General features: G+C 36.5%; 1 protein-coding gene across 11 annotated transcripts in view; it reads right to left on the bottom strand.

The window, feature by feature from the left end:
• The window catches only part of VPS13B (vacuolar protein sorting 13 homolog B), a 752042-nt gene that overhangs the window by 255079 nt on the left and 477686 nt on the right, over positions 1–19277 (bottom strand). For all 11 annotated transcript variants that reach the window (XM_081503358.1, XM_081503363.1, XM_081503357.1 and 8 more), the window contains exons 32-33: positions 17882–18008; positions 15041–15184 (exon numbers count right to left, since the gene is read on the bottom strand). In XM_081503358.1, coding sequence (XP_081359484.1) covers positions 15041–15184; positions 17882–18008 — 271 coding nt within the window. The remainder of the gene's footprint in view (positions 1–15040; positions 15185–17881; positions 18009–19277) is intronic.

The raw sequence follows: 19277 nt of genomic DNA, 5'->3' as shown, positions 1-19277 counted from the left end.
GTCTGTTCTACCTGTACGGGTACCTGAGGCCACATGAACCGGACAGGTAAGAGATCAATGCTGTTGGAGACACCAGCACTTCATCCATCCTCCCATCTACCAATAACACTAAGAACCTACTAAGTACCAGGCATGCTATTGTCGTCAAGAGTGGGGAAATCAATGGTGAACAAAATAGCGGTAACTTTAATAGTAATGATGATGATGATGATGATGATGATGTTTCTTTAACTTCTGGAATTGACAGTCTCTTTTGGGAGACTGTTACTAAATAATTAGCTATAATAAAAATATGCATTTTGATGTTATATAATAAAATGTGTCTACTTTTGGAAGATCTGCATAACTAAGTAAATATTTTCCAATGAGCAATACATGATGTTACAAAATCACGCATGGATAAAAGATTCACTAAAAGTTAACACAAACCAATGAACTGTAACATAATGAAACAAGAAAAGTCCACTGCTATGGTTTCAAATTCCATATTGTAACTAGCCTTTTAAAAAGTGACAGTGGTTAAACACTGCGTTATCATATGATCCAGTAATGTCCCTCTTAGGTATGTTCTCAAGACAAATGAAGACATATACCCACCCAGACACAGGCACATGGATGCTCACAGCAGCATGATACACAATAGCCCCAAAGTGGAGAAAACCAAAGGTCCACCAACTGAATAGTGCATTAAGAACGTGATACATAAACCTATACAATGGAACATCACTTAGCAATAGAAAGAAACAAACCACCGATATAGGCAAAGACATAGATGAATGATAAAAACATTATGCAAAATGAACCACCCATCAAGGGTCACAATAGTAATATGATTCTATTTATATGATATGTCCAGAATTGACTAATCTGTAGAGAACAAAGTAGATTAGTGGTTACCTGGGGCTGAAGGGGTCAGGAGAACTGGGAGGTGATGATTAAGGGGTATCAGGCTTATTTTTGGAGTTATGAAAATGCTCTAAAATTTATTTTTTATCACAATTTATAATTGTGATGGTTGCACAATTCTGAATATACTAAGAGTCAAAGAATTGCATATTTTAATGACTTAATTGTACGGTACGTGGATTATTTCTTTTAAAAAACTGTTAAAAACATACTCAATAAAACAGATAAGAAAGAAATTGCCATATCTCAAGTTTTATTGTGTATCAGAGAACACCCACAATTACCTTAAAGGTTATTAAAGTACTCTTTAATACATATCTGACTACATATCTTTGTGAGGGTGGATTTTTCTTCCTATACGTCAATGAAAACAAATATTCCAGCACACTGAATACAGAAGCAGATATGAGAATCTACCTGTCTTCCCTTAAGCCATGCATTGAAGAGATTTACAATAAAAAATACGACAATGCCAATAATCATTTTTGTTTTGGAAAATATAATTATTTCATTAAGATCGCTTTTAAGTCAGGGGCAAATTGCTACAACACTGTTAACAATAACCTTCAAATACAAATTGGATACACGATAAGCAATCTCTAACACTTGCTCCATACCATGTCTTCCCTCAAAAGTTACACTTAGGATTTTTGATATGTTGCTTGATTCTGGACAAGATGCCTAGGTTTGTCTGAATTTGGTAGTTTCCTGCTGCTTTTTCGAATAGTTAAGAATATGTCATTGGTCATTATCATCAAGTGGAAAGAGACCTCTCTCCATTGTGGCTATGTTAGGTAGAATAATGGCCCACTTAACATGTCCATGTCCTAATCCCAGAACCTGTGGACTTGACTTGGCAAAAGTGATTTGGAAAAGTAATTCAGGTTACAGATCTTGAAATTGGGAGATTATTCAGAGTTATTTGGCTGGCCCCAATCTAAACACATGAGTTCTTAAGAGCTTAGAATTTTCCTTGCTGTGGCTAGAGAGATGCAATGACAGAAGAAAGGTTATAGAGATATGATTTAAGAAGGACCTGACTTGCCATGGTTGGCACTGAAGATGGAGGGAAGAGATCATGCTGTACAGGCAGCTTCTAGAAGCTAGAAAAGGCAAGGAAGTGGATTTTTCCCTAGAACCTGCAGAAACAACTCGAGTCATGCCGACATCTTGATTTTAGTCTAGTGAGACACTTGTGTCAGACTTTTGACAAAGAGAAGAAAAAGATAATAAACTTGTGTTGTTCTAAACTTATTTAATGTATGGTAACATGTTATAGCAGCAACAGAAAATAATACAGGGTAATGTCATTTCTCATCCACAATTGGTTGAGAGAGATTTAGCATAAAGTTAATAGAAAGTTTCAGCTTCAAGTACTCTTGCCTGCATAAGACATTAAACCTAATTTTATATTTGTAATTTGTTCTTTCTAAAAAGGGCCAAATTCAGATCCCCAGAAACCTATATCCTCCTCTTGAAGACTGTTAAAAACAATATTAGAGGAACTTCCCCATTAGAAATACATTCAAATTCCAGAGGTTCACAATATATTCTAAGATTTTTGGGGGAAAAGGGAAACTAGAGTTCATGTGAATATGTGTTCCATGAGAAGAGGGAAGCTATGTGGGAAACAAAATGAAAAAGATGGCAAGTTAACTTCAGAAAACAGCTTAGGAAAACTAAATTAATGACCAAAAAAACTACTAAATTATTGACAGAAAAATCACTACAGCAGAAGTGATGTTTTGAAGTGATTATATACAGAATCAGAGTTACCTATATATTGACAAAAAGAGTTGAGACTCATTTCTTTCCAAATGGCTGAAATTTCAAAAGAACAGAAAAAGACATTTCTGGGTCACTTTTAGACAGAAATTAGTCATATCATAGAGAAACTGAGACTTGCAATCAACTACTAATAAGTGAAGAAAAAAACTAGAAACTGTCTTGCTTGTGAGTGTTGCTTTAACTATCTGTTCAACTCATCTCAATAAACAGGCATTTATTTCTCGTAGAGCAGTATGGGTTACCACTGGAGGTCAGCCTTGGGCTTTTCCTCAGGTCAACAAAGACATCCATGAAAGACAAGAAAGGGAGGTGAAGGTCAACTGCATAGTCTAAACCTCTCATTCTGCAGATGGAGATACTAAAGCTCTAAGAGAATAAAGAAATGCTGGCCTATAAGGGATTAACTGCAGTTAATCTAGACTATTAATTGATTTTTCCAAAATTTCAGTGGGTGAACAGACAATCTCCAGTACAAAAGAATTCCCAAATGATTTATATAGATATACCCTCATCAACATTAGGCAAATCCAAATTAAAGAACATTCTACTCCTGACTACTGCTCAAGACAGGTCATCAAAAACAAGGAAAATATGAGAAACTGTCATAGTCTAAGGAGCCTTTGGAAACATAACTAAATGTACTGTGGTATCCTTGATGGACTCCAGGAATAGAAACAAGACATTAGTAAAATCTTCTTAGTGAAAAATGAGGAAATCTGAGTAAAGAATAGACTTTAGTTAATAATTATGTTTAAATCCTGGTTCATAAGTTGCGACAAATGTCCATACTAGGGACATTTTTTGTTGCAAATAGAGAAACTGAGTGCAGGGTATATGGAAACTCTGTACATTATATTTGCAACTTTTCTGTACATCTAAAACTATTTTAAAATATAAAAATTATTTTTAAAGATCTATACATTCCAAAAATCAGTACAACTTTCAAGCAATTTATTAGTATCTGAATTTTTCTGTTTTGGCTGCCAGGAAATTAAGAGCCCAATCCAAGGTTCAGTCCTTGTGGCTCAAATTTATGTTGTGTTTTTGTTTCTCTGGTCTTACTTTAAGAAATCTTTATATTTCACTATTATTTGTACGCATTTTTAAAGATCCCGATTTATATTTACTAGGTAAAAAATTAAAGTTTCAAAAGAATATGTAGCTTCCGGGCCCTCATCTCAAATTTCTGAACCCTGCACCATTCCTTAGGTGTCCTTTTGTTGTTGCTGTTCAGTCTCTCAGTTGAATCTGACTCTTTGCAACCCCACAGACTGTAGCCCACCAGGCTCTTCTGAGGACTTCCCAGGCAAGAATCCTGGAGTGGGTTGCCATTTCCTTCTCCAGGGGATCTTCCCGATCCAGGGATCAAATCTATGTCTTCTGCTTGGCAGGCGAATTCTTTACCACTGAACCACTGGGGAAGCCCCAGTAGATGTCCTGACATTCTATTTCATGGAGTAAAATATCAAATGAGAACTGCCTCAACTCCAAATCCGTATTATTACACTTTTAAATCTTTTTACATATGTGACCATCCTTTCTATCTTTCCTTGTTACATTAGAAGACGTGTCAACTCCTCTACCTTTTTTTCATGGGATATTATTTTCTCGTTATTTTAGGAATGTTACACTATTGATTTTCCCTTCACATCACAACATATTTCAACCTTTCTCCCAACTGAATCTTTCCCACTGACATTTAAATATACTTGTCTTATCCATACTTAAAAATAGAACCTAAAAGCACAAATAATAACCCTCTCTTGAACTTCTAAAATGACAACAGTTCAACATTTTCATCTGGGGGCATATATGAAATAGTGAGCTGAGTATTTAAGAGTTTAAGTAGGTGCAAACTGCAGGGAGATTCCAAACTGTGGTCTTTGAACTCAAGTAAAGCTGACTGCAGCCATGAAATTAAAAGACACTCACTCCTTGGAAGGAAGGTTATGACCAACCTAGATAGCATATTTAAAAGCAGAGACATTACTTTGCCAACAAAGGTCCGTCTAGTCAAGGCTACGGTTTTTCCAGTGGTCATGTATGGATGTGAGAGTTGGACGGTGAAGAAAGCTGAGCACCGAAGAATTGATGCTTTTGAACTGTGGTGTTGGAGAAGACTCTTGAGAGTCCCTTGGACTGCAAGGAGATCCAACCAGTCCATCCTAAAGGAGATCAGTCCTGGGTGTTCATTGGAAGGACTGATGTTGAAGCTGAAACTCCAATACTTTGGCCACCTCATGCGAAGAGCTGACTCACTGGAAAAGACCCTAATGCTAGGAAGGATTGGGGGCAGGCGGAGAAGGGGACGACAGAGGATGAGATGGTTGGATGGCATCACCGACTCGATGGACATGGGTTTGGGTAAACTCCGGGAGTTGGTGATAGTCAGGGAGGCCTGGCGTGCTGCGATTCGTGGGGTCGCAGAGAGTCGGACACGACTGAGCGACTGAACTGAACTGAAAGCTGACACCTATAAGCAAACATGTAGCAGGAGAGTCACTGCCTTTTGTCATACAATTTAGAAGAGCTGGGGAAAGAATGATCTAGAGCCCTATCTTTCCTCTAAAACATGTGCTGAGATAAACAAGCCCATTTATCATAGTTTTATTCTCAAAGAATAATAATGAATTAGCGAGAACCTAATTTCCTAGGACTTTCCTACTTCTATATGTCCTTTGAAGCAAATGCAGAGTTAGCCCAATAGTGGCCTTCCTCCTCTTCCCTAAATCAGTGCTTCAGTTTTGGATTCTCATTGTCTGGAGCTGCCACTGGTCTCCCAGCCAATCCACCTCCCAGTATACTATGATGATGTCATGCTCTTGTTTTAGATCCTTCAGGAGCTTGCTATTGTAATACAATAAAAGGAAAATTTTATATAAGAACAAATAAGGCCTGTATAAAGAAGTTTTTGCTTAACTCTCTCTGTTAAAACACTCATATTCTACCAGTTAGGTCACTGAATTAACAGCACTTTTAACCAATATGTTCTCAAGTGGGAGGTGGGAGGAACAGTTTGGTTCTGATACTTACTAGTTATACAATCTGGTGCAAATTATAGGGCTTTCTTGACACCAGTTTCCATACCAGTACAGTTTAAGAAAGAGCCCCAAACCTACAGGGTTACTGTAAGGACTAAAGGAGTTAAACTACCTGTAACACTTAGACCACTTGGCACATGGTGAGCACCCAGTAAGTGTTAGCTGGTGTTATAGACACTGGGCAGCCACTTCAGTACTTCAGTAATAGACACTCTGACACTAATGGGGATCACTGTTGCTAGTGGATTTTTGTGTCTTCCAAAGCTGTGTTACTAAGCGGTCAAACGTTTTTAAGTCAGGTTCACTGGCATGTAATTTGTTGGTAATAAAATTCACTTTTTAAAATATACAGTTAATGGTCTTTGATGAGTGTCTACAGTTGTGCAACGACTGCCACAATCAAGATCTTCCCAGTGTACTTTCGTGTCTTCCACTGGTGCTTACTGAATGGGCCAATTTTTATACAGAAAGGTATAAAGGCATCTATGACACATTTGCTTAAGTCCAGGAATCTTAAAAAAGAGTAGAAGGAAGATTATTTGATTTAGGTCTTGGTGTTTATTTTATGTATCTCTATACTCTGTGAGAGGGTTTTTAGCCATTTTCTACAGAAAACCTTTGATGAAAAGCCAAAGGTCTAGAAATAAGCAATTTTAAAATGTATGAAATCTTAGATGAGAATTATATACATTCCCATGGCTCTGATGTTAATATTTTTTTTTAAGTCGATTCTTCCATGTAAAAGTAATCGAAAGTCTAAAAGTCTGCTTGCTAGAAAAGTACAGACTGTCAGATATGAAACCAAGCAAATCACTGACTCTCAGTTATTTTGAATAGCTAGCTCTTTTGATCATATTTTGACTCAGAAGAGGTAATAATTAGCTATAACCTATTTTCCTAGAGCCTTCTTTCACCTTACAGATGAATACCATGAGGAATAAGGTATTAAAAAATAGTGTTGGAAATTCAAGACAAATATGTAAGAAAGAGAGAGATTTCAAGATCAGAGAGAAGGCATATAACTTAGCACAGACAGGAAGAAATACAAACACAGAACAGACAAGAAGGCCTGGGGAGAAAAACAGTTGAGAGGGAATAGAAGTCTTCAGATGGAGTTGGAGCTAAGGGATCTTCATCTTATCTGACCAGTTTGATTATAATATATTTTTTACTGTAATTTTATCATGCTTCATGGACAGCTGGATACACTGCTTTATGGGGTTCTTAATTCCTTAAATAGGTGTGGAGGAGTCAAATACAACAAATAAGAGCAAATTTATTGGCAAACAGTAATCTTATTTTGGTGGAAATACCCATTATTTTAGAAATCGGAAGAAATATGGACTAAGTACTGTTTATTTTATGATCATTAAAGTTAACTTTTTGGGTAAATATTATTTTCCTTAAAAAAAAAAACACACATAATTTAGAGCTGTCAGAGTACAAGAAAAGGTATCGAAGCATGCATGGAACAGGTTACTAAGTGAGTCATTGCCGAAGACTGAAAAAAAAGGAGAACTAAGGAAGTGCCTAAATCCAAGTGGTTAAGTGGAGGAGGAAGAGGAGGAAGGCGAGAGGGCAAAGGAAGAAATGCTCAATTAGTCTTAGAAGCTGTCTACACTCCTCACCAGGATCTGCAGTGTGTGGATCAAAAAACCTCCACCTTCAGATCACCAATGATGTGGTTCCATTCTTTACCCCTAAAAATATGGTTTTTATTTTGCTACAAAAGTTTATTTATTCTAAAACACTGATTTGAAAATGAGCATGTGTTACTCCTTACATACACTCCCTCTGTAAGTAGGCTTAATAAGAAAAACACAGTAATTACTGCAGCCCTATGAACACAACCCAGGGCAATCTTGGCCCTCTCATCCTTCTATTTAGTCCATTTTAAAAGTGTCCTTTTAAAAAAAATTTTAAATTATATATATATATATATAAGAATTGTAGCTTCTGGAAACAATAGGTGATGTTATATGCTACAGCAATTTCAAATCCTAACTGAAATAAACTGACACTGTAATAGAATATAGTATATTCTATTATGTTAGAATAAAAGAAAATGTAACTATAATATTTGTGTTTGCAGATCACATACCTCCTATCAGTGTGTGAGTACAGTTGATAGGTTCAGTCTAAAATGGATCTGAGCTTCAAAGCACACCTGTTAAGAGTTACTCTCTAGCTTAGCTATTTTCAATTACTCTCTACTGCCGAAATTACTTAAAACATTACAGTCTAGTATTCAAAGCCTTCAACATACACCCAACCTGTCTCCATCAAACATGCAGTTAATCATCAATTTCTTCTAGTTTTTTTTGATATATATGTGTCATGTTCTGTGCTAAGTCCCTTCAATCATGTCCGACTATGTGACTGCCAGTCTCCTCTGTCCATGGGATTCTCCAGGCATGAATACTGGAGTGGGTTGCCATGCCCTTCTCCAGGGGATCTTCCTAACCCAGGGATCAAACCTGTGTCTTTTTCATCTCCTGCATTGACAGGCAGGTTCTTTACTACTAGTACCACCTGGGAAGTTCTGTATGTGGCATACATCTTATCTTTTCTATTTCTATGAACAGAAATAGGACTTCCTGTGAATTAAGGAATTCATTTACTAATTCATACTACAAGCATTTATTCAGCATCAAATTCTATTCTGTGCTCAGTACATTCCCTGGGTTTTATTACCTCGACCTCAGAACACTGCAATATTGTCTGCATCAGTGAGTACTGGGTTTGGCCTTATGTAACAGAAAGCCAAATATTAGTGGCTTAGTAGTTTACGTTTACTTTCTGATCATAAAACAAAGTCTAGGGCTGGTTGCAGTGGCTCCATGATGTCACTTACATTTTAGGATTACGCTACCCACTGTGCTAACCTCAGTGTGTGGCTTTTGACCCCATGTTTGTCACCACATGGTAACAAGTAGCATGTCACTTCCACTGCTGTTATTTCAAGGAGTAAAAAGAACATGGAGACTTTCCTAGAAATAAGTAGAATACTTCTCTCTATAACTCATTGACTAGAACTGTGTCAAGGGAGTCAGATGATGGCAAAGATTTTCTCTTTCTCTCAGTTTTGCTCATTTCTGTAAGTTCAACTCCTCTTTTCTGACACAGGTTTTCTTCATGCGACAGTAGAGAAGAAGAGTGAGGCAGTGGTCAAAGAAAGCTCCAATAAGACAACATCTGAACTTATCGATCCCTAGCAGAGAGGACTTATTCTTCCCAGTGTCTTCATATGCACCACTGCACTCGCCGGAGCAAACTGTCCCTATTTGGACCAATGACTGGGTCAGGGAGATTGATACGATAACTAACCAGGCCTTTGTCTCATGTCTACCCTGAAATTGGAATCCCTATCAAAACCACATAAAGTATTACTAGGAGAATGTTGTTTAGCCAAAGGAAGGGGAGTTCAATTAGCAGATGAGAGCTAGAAATGCTGAGTAAAGACAATACTTGTCCCTATAACAGCACTGAACGATCTGCAAAATTATACAGTGTAGAACTTTTTAGGATATGTTCAAAGTATTGGGGAGAGCAAAGGTTGCTTTCTAAAGACTATTATAACTTTGAATACCAGGTGACCCTGAAGTCTCTGCGGCTTAGGCTGTCAGTTGTACCCCAATATTCATTATCTTCTTCTTTCATGATAAAATACTTTTTAGCCTGGCATATGGTCTTGTATTAGAAAGACTACATTTTCAGCCTCTCTTGCAGCCAGGTGTGACCACATGACTAATTTTGGGCAAATGGTAAGTAATGAATGCAACTAGTTATGTGCATGGATGAATGTGTACAAATGTATACATGCATATATATACATATGTTTATAAATACAGTCATATATTACTAGTTATATAGGTATCAATATATATTGATCTAGTTCCAATTATTTATTATTATCTATCTCCAACTCTGAATATATGAGCATCAGAACATGAAATCAGAAACTTTACCTCTTTTGTTTAATGCTGTTACCCTAGTACCCATAACAGTATTTGACACATAGGAAGGGTTCAATATTTACTGAGTACATAAGGCAGGTCACTCTTTATTTAAACCCAACTTCTCCATGAAGCCAGATCTCTGACCACCTAGTTTTCTCCTTATTCTGAGTAGTTATTACAGCACTAGTTTTAAATAGAGCTTATTTGACACTTTTTGTTTACAGCTCTGAGTTCTTAGTTATAAATTCATTTGTTTATGTTTTATTTCACATGCACATTATAAAATCCTAGAGGGCAGGGGCCACAGTATGTTTATTTTTCATACCTCTCAGTTTGTAGCCAGTGTGTCTGGTACAGAGTAAGCCCTCAATGAATACTGCTGAAAAAAGACCAGGACAATAGTTTAATAGTGCCTCAGGAAAACTTGGTATATTCACTGGACTTCTGGTCAGGAAATCTATATAGGATAAATATCAGAATGGCTGGAAAATTAAATTTTTTTCTTGCTTTCTTGATGTTTATGATCCACCTTGAAGTAACTATGGCATGTTTCTTTCTAAGAATAAGCTTGTTTATCAGGAGAAAATTATACTATTTTTAACACTGACAAGGTCTAACTTATTGAAACAGGTGTGACAGCTCAGTGTACCTAAGAAGTCCTTCCCTTGGAGAGAATAGGTAGTAATATACTTAATATCATTTCCAGGTCTACAGTTGAAGAAATTCAAGGTGTTTCCTCCCAGGCTCTCATGTCCATTTAAGCCTCTGCTTGAATCCATATTTTATTCGGGCCTGTTATTGGGGCTTGGGTTTACTGCCTGGTTACAAGTGGTCTATCCAGATGCCTCTGAAGGAAAACAAACACTCAGCATAGTAATGCTAATGGAAAGACACCACAAGCATGTGGTGTTCCTAGACATACCAATGTTCCCTTGGTATCTCAAATTTTCTTGAAGAGATCTCTACTCTTTCCCATTCTATTGTTTTCCTCTATTTCTTCGCATTGATCACTGAGGAAGGCATTCTTCTCTCTCTTTGCTATTCTTTGGAACTCTGCATTCAAATGGGTATATCTTTCCTTTTCTCCTTTTTCTTTTCACTTCCCTTCTTTTCACAGCTATTTGTAAGGCCTCCTCAGACAGCCATTTTGCTTTTTTGCATTTCTTTTCCATGGGGATGGTCTTGATCCCTGTCTTCTATACAATGTCACAAACCTCCATCCATAGTTCATCAGGCACTCTGTCTATCAGATCTAGTCCCTTAAATCTATTTCTCACTTCCACTGTATAGTCAAAAGGGATTTGATTTAGGTCATACCTGAATGGTCTAGTGGTTTTCTCCACTTTCTTCAATTTAAGTCTGAATTTGGCAATAAGGAGTTCATGATCTGAGCCACAATCAGCTCCCAGTCTTGTTTTTGCTGACTGTATAGAGCTTCTCCATCTTTGGCTGCAAAGAATATAATCAGTCTGATTTCAGTGTTGACCATCTGGTGATGTCCATGTGTAGAGTCTTCTTGTGTTGCTGGAAGAGGGTGTTTGCTATGATCAGTGCATTCTCTTGGCAAAACTCTATTAGCCTTTGCCCTGCTTCATTCTGTACTCCAAGGCCAAATTTGTCTTGGAATAAAAGTTTCCTTTTATTATCATATAAAAATGGTCTGCATTACTAGCCCATAAACAGACCTGCACAAATTAAAGTTAACTTTTGGTTTAGTCATTATGTCCTTCAAAAGTTTCCTGACACTTACTGGTACAAGTAGTTAAAGTAGCTCTCTTGTTAATTCTTCTTTCATGAATGTTATGATTATATTATTAATAACCACTTTTATATAACTGGACCTTTATGGGACCTAGACCACCTTATAAAAAGGTAAAGAATCTTCTAAAGAGTAAACTAATTTTGCCCTGATAAACATTAGAAAAGAAACCATGGATGAGTAGTAGAGCTCTATTTTTAGAGAAAAATTAGAACTGTACATTTAGATTTGATTATGAAGTTATCTCGGAGGTGAACTTCTAACCTCATGTGAATGACAGTGAACTAAGATATAAGAAACCAAATAAACACTCCTGTTGTACTACTGCTATAGAGCCAGATGTGATCATAGAGAAACGAACTATAGAATATAGAAGGACATGTACTTTGTAATATGGAATGAATTGTGGCTTTTGAATACTGGCTTCCCTGATAGCTCAATTAGCAAAGAATACGCTTGCAATGCAGGAGACCCCGGTTCAATTCTTGGGTTGGGAAGATCTGCTGGAGAAAGCATAGGCTACCCACTCCAGTATTCTTGGGCTTCCCTTGTGGCTCAGTTGGTAAAGAATCCACCTGAGGAAGACCTGGGTTTGATCCCTGGGTTGGGAAGATCCCCTGGAGAAGGGAAAGGCTGTTTAGTCCATGGGGTCACAAAGAGTTGGACACAACTGAATGACTTTCACTTTTGATTACTACATGTTTATTTTTCTTGTGTCTTTTCTCAGCCTGTCATATATGCATAGAAAAATAAGAAAAGGTTAATCTACAATGAAGAAACTGCATATTCTGGGAACTAGAAATCATGGAAGTTACAACACTTGAAGGAAACACTGAAAATGAAAGTGTACAAATACACACCGTTTGATCACTAGGTAGTGAGTGCATTTTTAGAGCAAAAATACTGGATTGTAATCAGCTGGTCATTTTATTACCTGAAAGGTTTCTCTCTTAGCTATATACTTGAAAATTTTATTATATGTTAGTTGTCTATATAAGTAAAAATAATATTAAATCTTGGTTCTAGCAATAATCCTTAGATTGGTTCACTGTTTTCCTTTCGATTTTCAAAGACCTATCCATCTTTCTTCCTCTTTGTTTATACTGTAGATATGTTTCCTCTAGTAACAAAATCTCCTTTTCATGCTCCTGAATAGTTTTTAAAACTAATGTTTCAAATGAAACCTTGTAAAACATTGTTTGAAAATATTAACACCATTAAAATTAAGCAGGGGAAATGAAATAATAATTAGAGCAGAAATCAATGAAATTGAAAACAGGAAATCCAAAAAAGAAAATAAATAAAACCAAGAGTTGATTTTTTAAGATCAGTAACATTGACAACCCTCTAGCCAGGCTAACCAAAAAACCAAAAACTAAAAAACAGCAAAACACCCAAAGAGAGGAATCAAATTACTAACATCAGAAATGCAAGAGGGGACATAACTACAGCTCCTACGTAAACTGAAAGAATAATAAAGAAATACTATGTCCAAGCCCATATCATTTGAAAAAAACAAACCAACTCCTTGAAAGACAAACTCTAACAAAACTCACATAAGAAGCAACAGAGGATCTGAACAGGCCTACCAATATTAAAGAAGTTGAATCAATAATTAATCAACTTCAAAAACAGAAAGCTTCAGGTCTAGATGGGTCACTGGTGAACTCTATCAGACATTTAAGGAAGAAATTATACCAATTCTTTACAATATCTTTATGTGTCAGATATGAGTTGTGTTACTCATTTATGAATAGAAAAATAGTCTAGTTCATGGAAGATCTTTTTTTTAATACTGAAATTTCACAGACATACCTTACTGAGGCAGCTGAAAGGAACAAACTGTCTTCCCTCATTGGAGTTTGTACTTTTTTTTTCCAATTGTGGTAGAACACACATAAAATAAATTTTACTATACTAATCACTTTGCAGTGTACTGTTTATACTGTGTTTCAGCATATTGTCTGTACTTTTAATATCATCTCCAACAAGGAATAAAGGGTCACAGACATATTTTTGAAACAGCAAAACCAATCCTAGCTTGTTTATGGAACTGTGAGAAAAGACTTGACATTCAGGAAAGAGTTGTTAGTAATCTAACTCTGAGTGTGCCTTATTTACTGAAATCAGATCCTACCAATCGATATTAGAAATAGGTAGGTAAATAGTTAGCAACCAATTGCCAAGTTCTATAAATTCCTAAAACACATCAGAAATCCATGAGTTACATTTCACACGACAGATTCTGTCACATGACAGGTTCATAAAATTGGCATAGATAATACAAGAGTTTGTTTCCAACCTAAGTTGCTTCAAGGATTTCACTGAAAATGCCATGGGGAAAATTGTTTGCTCTGCTTATTTTCGTATCATATATTTATATTCTTATGGATTGTCTAAAAAATATTGGGGGAAAAAGTCAATATTTTGATGAATGTATAGCTTTATAGTCCTTTTAAAAGATACTGAGCAAGCAAATCATGGGTGGTGAAAGATGATGCAGTTAAGAGAATCTTTATGAAAGTTAACAGCTTTTATCATTTTTAAATAATTTTTTTAAAAGGTGATTGAGACTAAGGTAATAGTTATAGTACAGCAACTGTGGTAGAATGAAAAAAGCACTGACTTGAAAGATTCACCATTTTTTAGTGATGTGTGAATGCTGTCAGGCAGGTCCCTTACTGTCTCTGAGCCCGAATGTCTTAATCTGTAAGATGGTGATAATGCTCACATCTGGCTCACAGAGTGGTTGTTAATAACATGTTTGAAGATACACGAGTTAACTTACATGAAAATACCTGGCACACTTGCTTAGTATCAAGAGGCTCTCAGGGAACACCTCCTCCTTCCTTTCCTTCTTAATAAACAACACTTAGAGACTTCTGCGTCTAACTTATGACAAAAATATAAGCAATGCCATTTTCATAGATAAACAGGTTCTTCATTACAGATTTTATAAAATAATTAATTATTGTAAGTACAGATGTGATTATAACAGTAGGGAAACAAAAAGCAAAGAAACAATATCTTGAGAAGCAGCTAACAAGCAACTTTCTTTGCTTCACGTTGACATGTTTTGTGGTTACAATGCAGGCTTCCAATGAACACTGGATCAAAATTAAAATTCTAGGCAGGCATTCAAGTTTTTGATTATGTCCATTCTTCACTGAGCATGGGAAACAAATGATTTAGAAGCTATTTTTTGAAGCTATTTCCATTGTACTCTTACAAAGTTCATTTCCAAATGAGGCCCTGTCCCTGTAATGGATCTGAGTAAGTGAAAGCTATACCAGGTTTCGTGTGCTGTACTTTAAAAACTGCAGCAGGGTAATAAAATCATGCTTTTAACAGAGACTTTTCTGGGCCTGGGCCACAGCAATTTTACAAAGGTGCATGATGAATTATGGGAAAAGAGACCAAGCAAATTTCAAAAATAAAGAACACCAATCCAAAATGATTTATATACATATTTTCAATAAACTTAAATATAGAATAATTAGCAGAAAGCATTTAATTATCGTTTTTCTATTATCAATGTAAAGTTGGCACAAATGCAGTAAGCCAAATCAAAATCAGGTACGAGTTACCTCTGTGGCTTTGTTTGATGGTTCCAGTCCAGTCATATTTGCTACTATTAACTGATGTAAGAGTTGAACTTGAGCCACACTTAGGAAGAAGTCCAGGTTTGTGGTTATATTCACTTCCAAGGAATGGCCACACACTAAAATCTCCTGAAGGAAAAAAGGTTGAATATAGATAAAGAAGCATGATAGCATTATATGATAATTTATCATTTCTACTTATTTGAGCTTTATGAATGTTGATGAATTCTCCTGGGACTCAAGTTCATAAGTTAATGAGAATAGCAGATATGGTGAACACAGTTACTTGACATAGTTTAGTGGATTAAATTAATAAACATTTATGAAGGTCTGTTGTACACCAGGCCATGTGCTAGTTACAGGGAAACCCACTATAATAAGAATTTTTCACTATTTCATATGCATTTGGCTTTTCACACCTCAGACTACTATCATTGTTTCAATATATAGGCAGTGATGTATGTAATTCTTTAGCATAATCTTGTTCATCCTTTCAAACAGACAGATACTTAGCATTTCGTAAGCACCATGCAGCATATTAGAGTGCTAGGAACATCACAAAGAGTGAGACTAGTCTTGAAGGGCAATCTGCCTTTGAGAAGATTACAATCTAGGTGGGCAGACAGGCAATACAATTACAGTCACAGGTGGTATGAGTACTCTCCAAAGGATCTACTCCAAATGATTCATAACAAATTGGAGCATTGAAGCCAAAGACAGCTAGACTAATTAATTTCACTTCTTTACACTGCTAAAATCTAGGCAGTATTAGGTGGATGTCCACTACTTAACTGATGCTATTCTGCATAACAGAGTCACTTGAACATTCACTGCTGGAAAACCATTCAGCGAAGGAAAACAGAAATGAAAAACAATTCAGAAGTTTCACTTAATAAGCAGAAGCCCTGCCTCTTGTCATGAAGTGCATGTGGACAATGTTCAAATGCTTGGAAATGTCCAACAAACATTCTCATTATTAGTGTCATCCAAGAGAAAAGATTTAAGGAGACTTATGATGGGTCCAAATACAAACTACACAGCTTAGAGCAGCTTTTAATAAAGCCATAAAGAACAGCATGTAGGAAATGATGCCCCCCCTTTTTTTAGTTAAATAAACCCTCTCCCAAAAAGTTTCCAGATTTTATTCATTATAGTTAGAATTCTTATTTTATTCCTTAAGTAATGATGAAAGCAATACACTTGTGTCTTTTAAACCAATTGTGTTACTAAGTAACTGGAAGATATTAGTAGACTTACTTAATTTTTATACAATTTTTGTGGATATAAAGATATCCTGTCTAACGTAACTTTCCCTACTAGGCTCAGTCCTGTCCTCTTGCGTCTCCTGTACTGCAGAAGGATTCTCTAACTCTGAGCCACTGGCTTCACTTATTAGGATTATTACAAAGATCAAATAAGATAAAACAAAATACTGTTCTTTAAAAACTCAGAGAAGGATGTAAACTTTTGTCACCTTAGAATAATAATATATTTCATTTGTACATAATAGTTCCAAAGTTTTCATAACAACTGCTTATAACTCTATGAATGATCAAAACTTTATAAAGTTTTTAGCATAACATACATTATGTTATAAATTAACATAACATAAAAAACATACCATAAAGGATCCTATTGTTATTACATTTCTATTCTAGGCATAGAGGCAATATAGCATAGTGATTAGACTTCAAGCCTGGATCCATTAGGAACTGGCTAGTAATATTGGTCAAATTACTTAATTTCTTTTGATCTCAGTTTCCTCATCTATAAAATATGTATACTCATAATATCTATCTCATGGATGCTGAGAAGAGTAAATAAGGTAATTCATGTAGAGCTCTCCTTGTAAGGTAATCCATGTGAGAATGCTAAGTAATATGTCAGTATTATTGCTACTTTTATTAGAAAGAGGTTGTGCAGATCAAGAGTATACATCCGGGAACCAGACCAGTTGGGTGCATACCATGTTCCGCTTCTAACTACTTGTGAAAATTTAGACAGGTTAACTCTCCATGCTTTAGTTTCCTCATCTACAAAATGAAGACAGTAAGAGATGCTAATAGGATTACTATGAGAGCTAAATGAGTTATTACATGAAAAAAGAAAATAAAAGTTAAAGTCCCTCAGTCATCCCCAGACTCTTTGCAACACCTGGACTGCAGGCCTCCAGGCTCCTCTATCCATGGAATTCTGCAGGCAAGAATACTGGAGTGGTAGCCACTTCCTTCTCCAGGGGATCTTCCCGACTCAGGGACAGGACCCTGGTCTCCCGCACTGTAGGCAGACTCTCCCGTCTGAGCCACCAGAGAAGCCCAAATATTACATGAAAAGCAGTACATAAACAGTACTATAAAATCAAAGTTGCTCAGTCATGTCCGACTCTTTGTGATCCCATGGACTATATAGTCCATGGAATTCTCTAGGCCAGGATACTGGAGTGGGTAGCCCTTCCCTTCTCCAGGGGGTCTTCCCAACCCAGGGAATGAACTCAGGTCTCCCACATTGCAGGTGGATTCTTTACTGGCTGAGCCATAAGAGAAGTCCAAGAATACTGGAGTGGGTAGCCTATTCCTTCTCCAGGGGATCTTCCTGACCTAGGAATCGAACCCGGGTCTCCTGCATTGCTGGTGGATTCTTTACCAACTGAGCTATCAGGGAAGCCCTAAACAGTACAATAAGTGCTCAGTAATTATTAGATACAATAATAACATTAATAATAAGTTATTTTGATATCCTGGGCAAGGAAACTATGAAAACTCCAAACACACAAAGAAAAGCTGCTCCATTATTCAGACTAAAATAAAACCTAAATTAAGTCCTAACCTCAGTGTGCATATTTTCTGGAGAAGTTATTTTGGTGAAAATGATGGCAGGTGCTCCAGTTATTCGTACAGAAAAATCTGTTAAAATGGGAGTCAAAATTGCTCTTCTTTCTTGATGCCGCCGGATGCTAAAAGATAAAGTACAAAATAATTAGCCATTTCATTTTTAAGGATAATTTTCATTAAATTTGTACAAGTTTCTGTACTACAAACATGTATGCCAAAATTTCATTATTTTGAGTGTGTCTATTTGTGTATTTTATAGTCCTAGTTTTGTAATGTCAATTCCTAAAGTCAGAGCCATAAAAGGAAAAAAACTCATCACGAAATTCAGATGTAATTAATCAATTTCACATTAGTACTAGTCTGCCTATGTGCATGCTAAGTCGCTTCAGTTGTGTCCAGTTCTTTGCAAACCTACGGACTGTAACCTTCCAGGTGTCTCTGTCCATGGGATTCTGCAGGCAAGAATACTGCAGTGGGTTGCCATGTCCTCCTCCAGGAGATCTTCCCAGCACAGGGACTGCACCTATGTCTCTTTTGTCTCCTGCATTGGTAAGCAGGAAACTCAGTAGTATTCTAGGACCTTTCAATAAATTGCTTTTTCTATATTTAATTCTTTTGGTTTCTACAAATAGTTTAGTATCTTTTTAAAAAAATAATCTTAGTCTTTTCTGATCATTTTTAATTTCCTAGTTTTAATATTTCTGACATTCTACTTGACAGCTGCCTGCTTTTCAATTTCTTTAGTTTCACAAGCATATTCATTTAATCTTTGACCTCTCTTTTCTTTTTTAAACTCTAAGAACCATCTGAGTTCATAGATTATAACTTTCTGAGTGTGTGTGTGTGTGTGTGTGTGCGCTCAGATGTGTCCAACTCTTTGCAACCCCATAGACTGCAGCTCACCCAGCTCCTCTGTCCATGGAATTTTCCAGGCAAGAACACTGGAGTGGGTTGCCATTTCTTACTCTAGGGGATCTTCCTGACTCAGGGATCGAACACATCTTCTGTGTCTCCTGCAATGGCAGGCAGATTCTTTCTCATTGCACCACCTGTGAAGCCCTATGAATGCCTTTACAGTTTGTGAAATGCCTTTTGTGACTTTGATACTGAATTCTTCCTCATAGCAACCCTGTAGGTGAAGTAAGGACCACTATTAGCTCCACATCACCTATGAAGAGATGAGGTTCAGTCAGGGACTGGGCAAAGGCCACCCCATTGGACAAAGGTTCCACAGTTATAGGTCTGCAGGGCAAGTTGATACCAGGGCAGCATTTGACCTCTATCTTAATTTTTCTTTATACATTCTTATCTTTTGAACAGTTATCTAGCACACTATTTCTATACTATATTCAAAATTGCTAATTGCTAATAATTTCAAATATTATTGAGAA

The sequence above is a fragment of the Giraffa tippelskirchi genome, chromosome 6 (assembly GCF_054371585.1).
Source record: "Giraffa tippelskirchi isolate mGirTip1 chromosome 6, T2T-mGirTip1v1.2.pri, whole genome shotgun sequence".
NCBI lineage: Eukaryota > Metazoa > Chordata > Mammalia > Artiodactyla > Giraffidae > Giraffa > Giraffa tippelskirchi.
The sequence above is the reverse complement of the archived record's forward strand: the minus strand, read 5'-3'. Positions and strand labels throughout refer to the sequence as shown.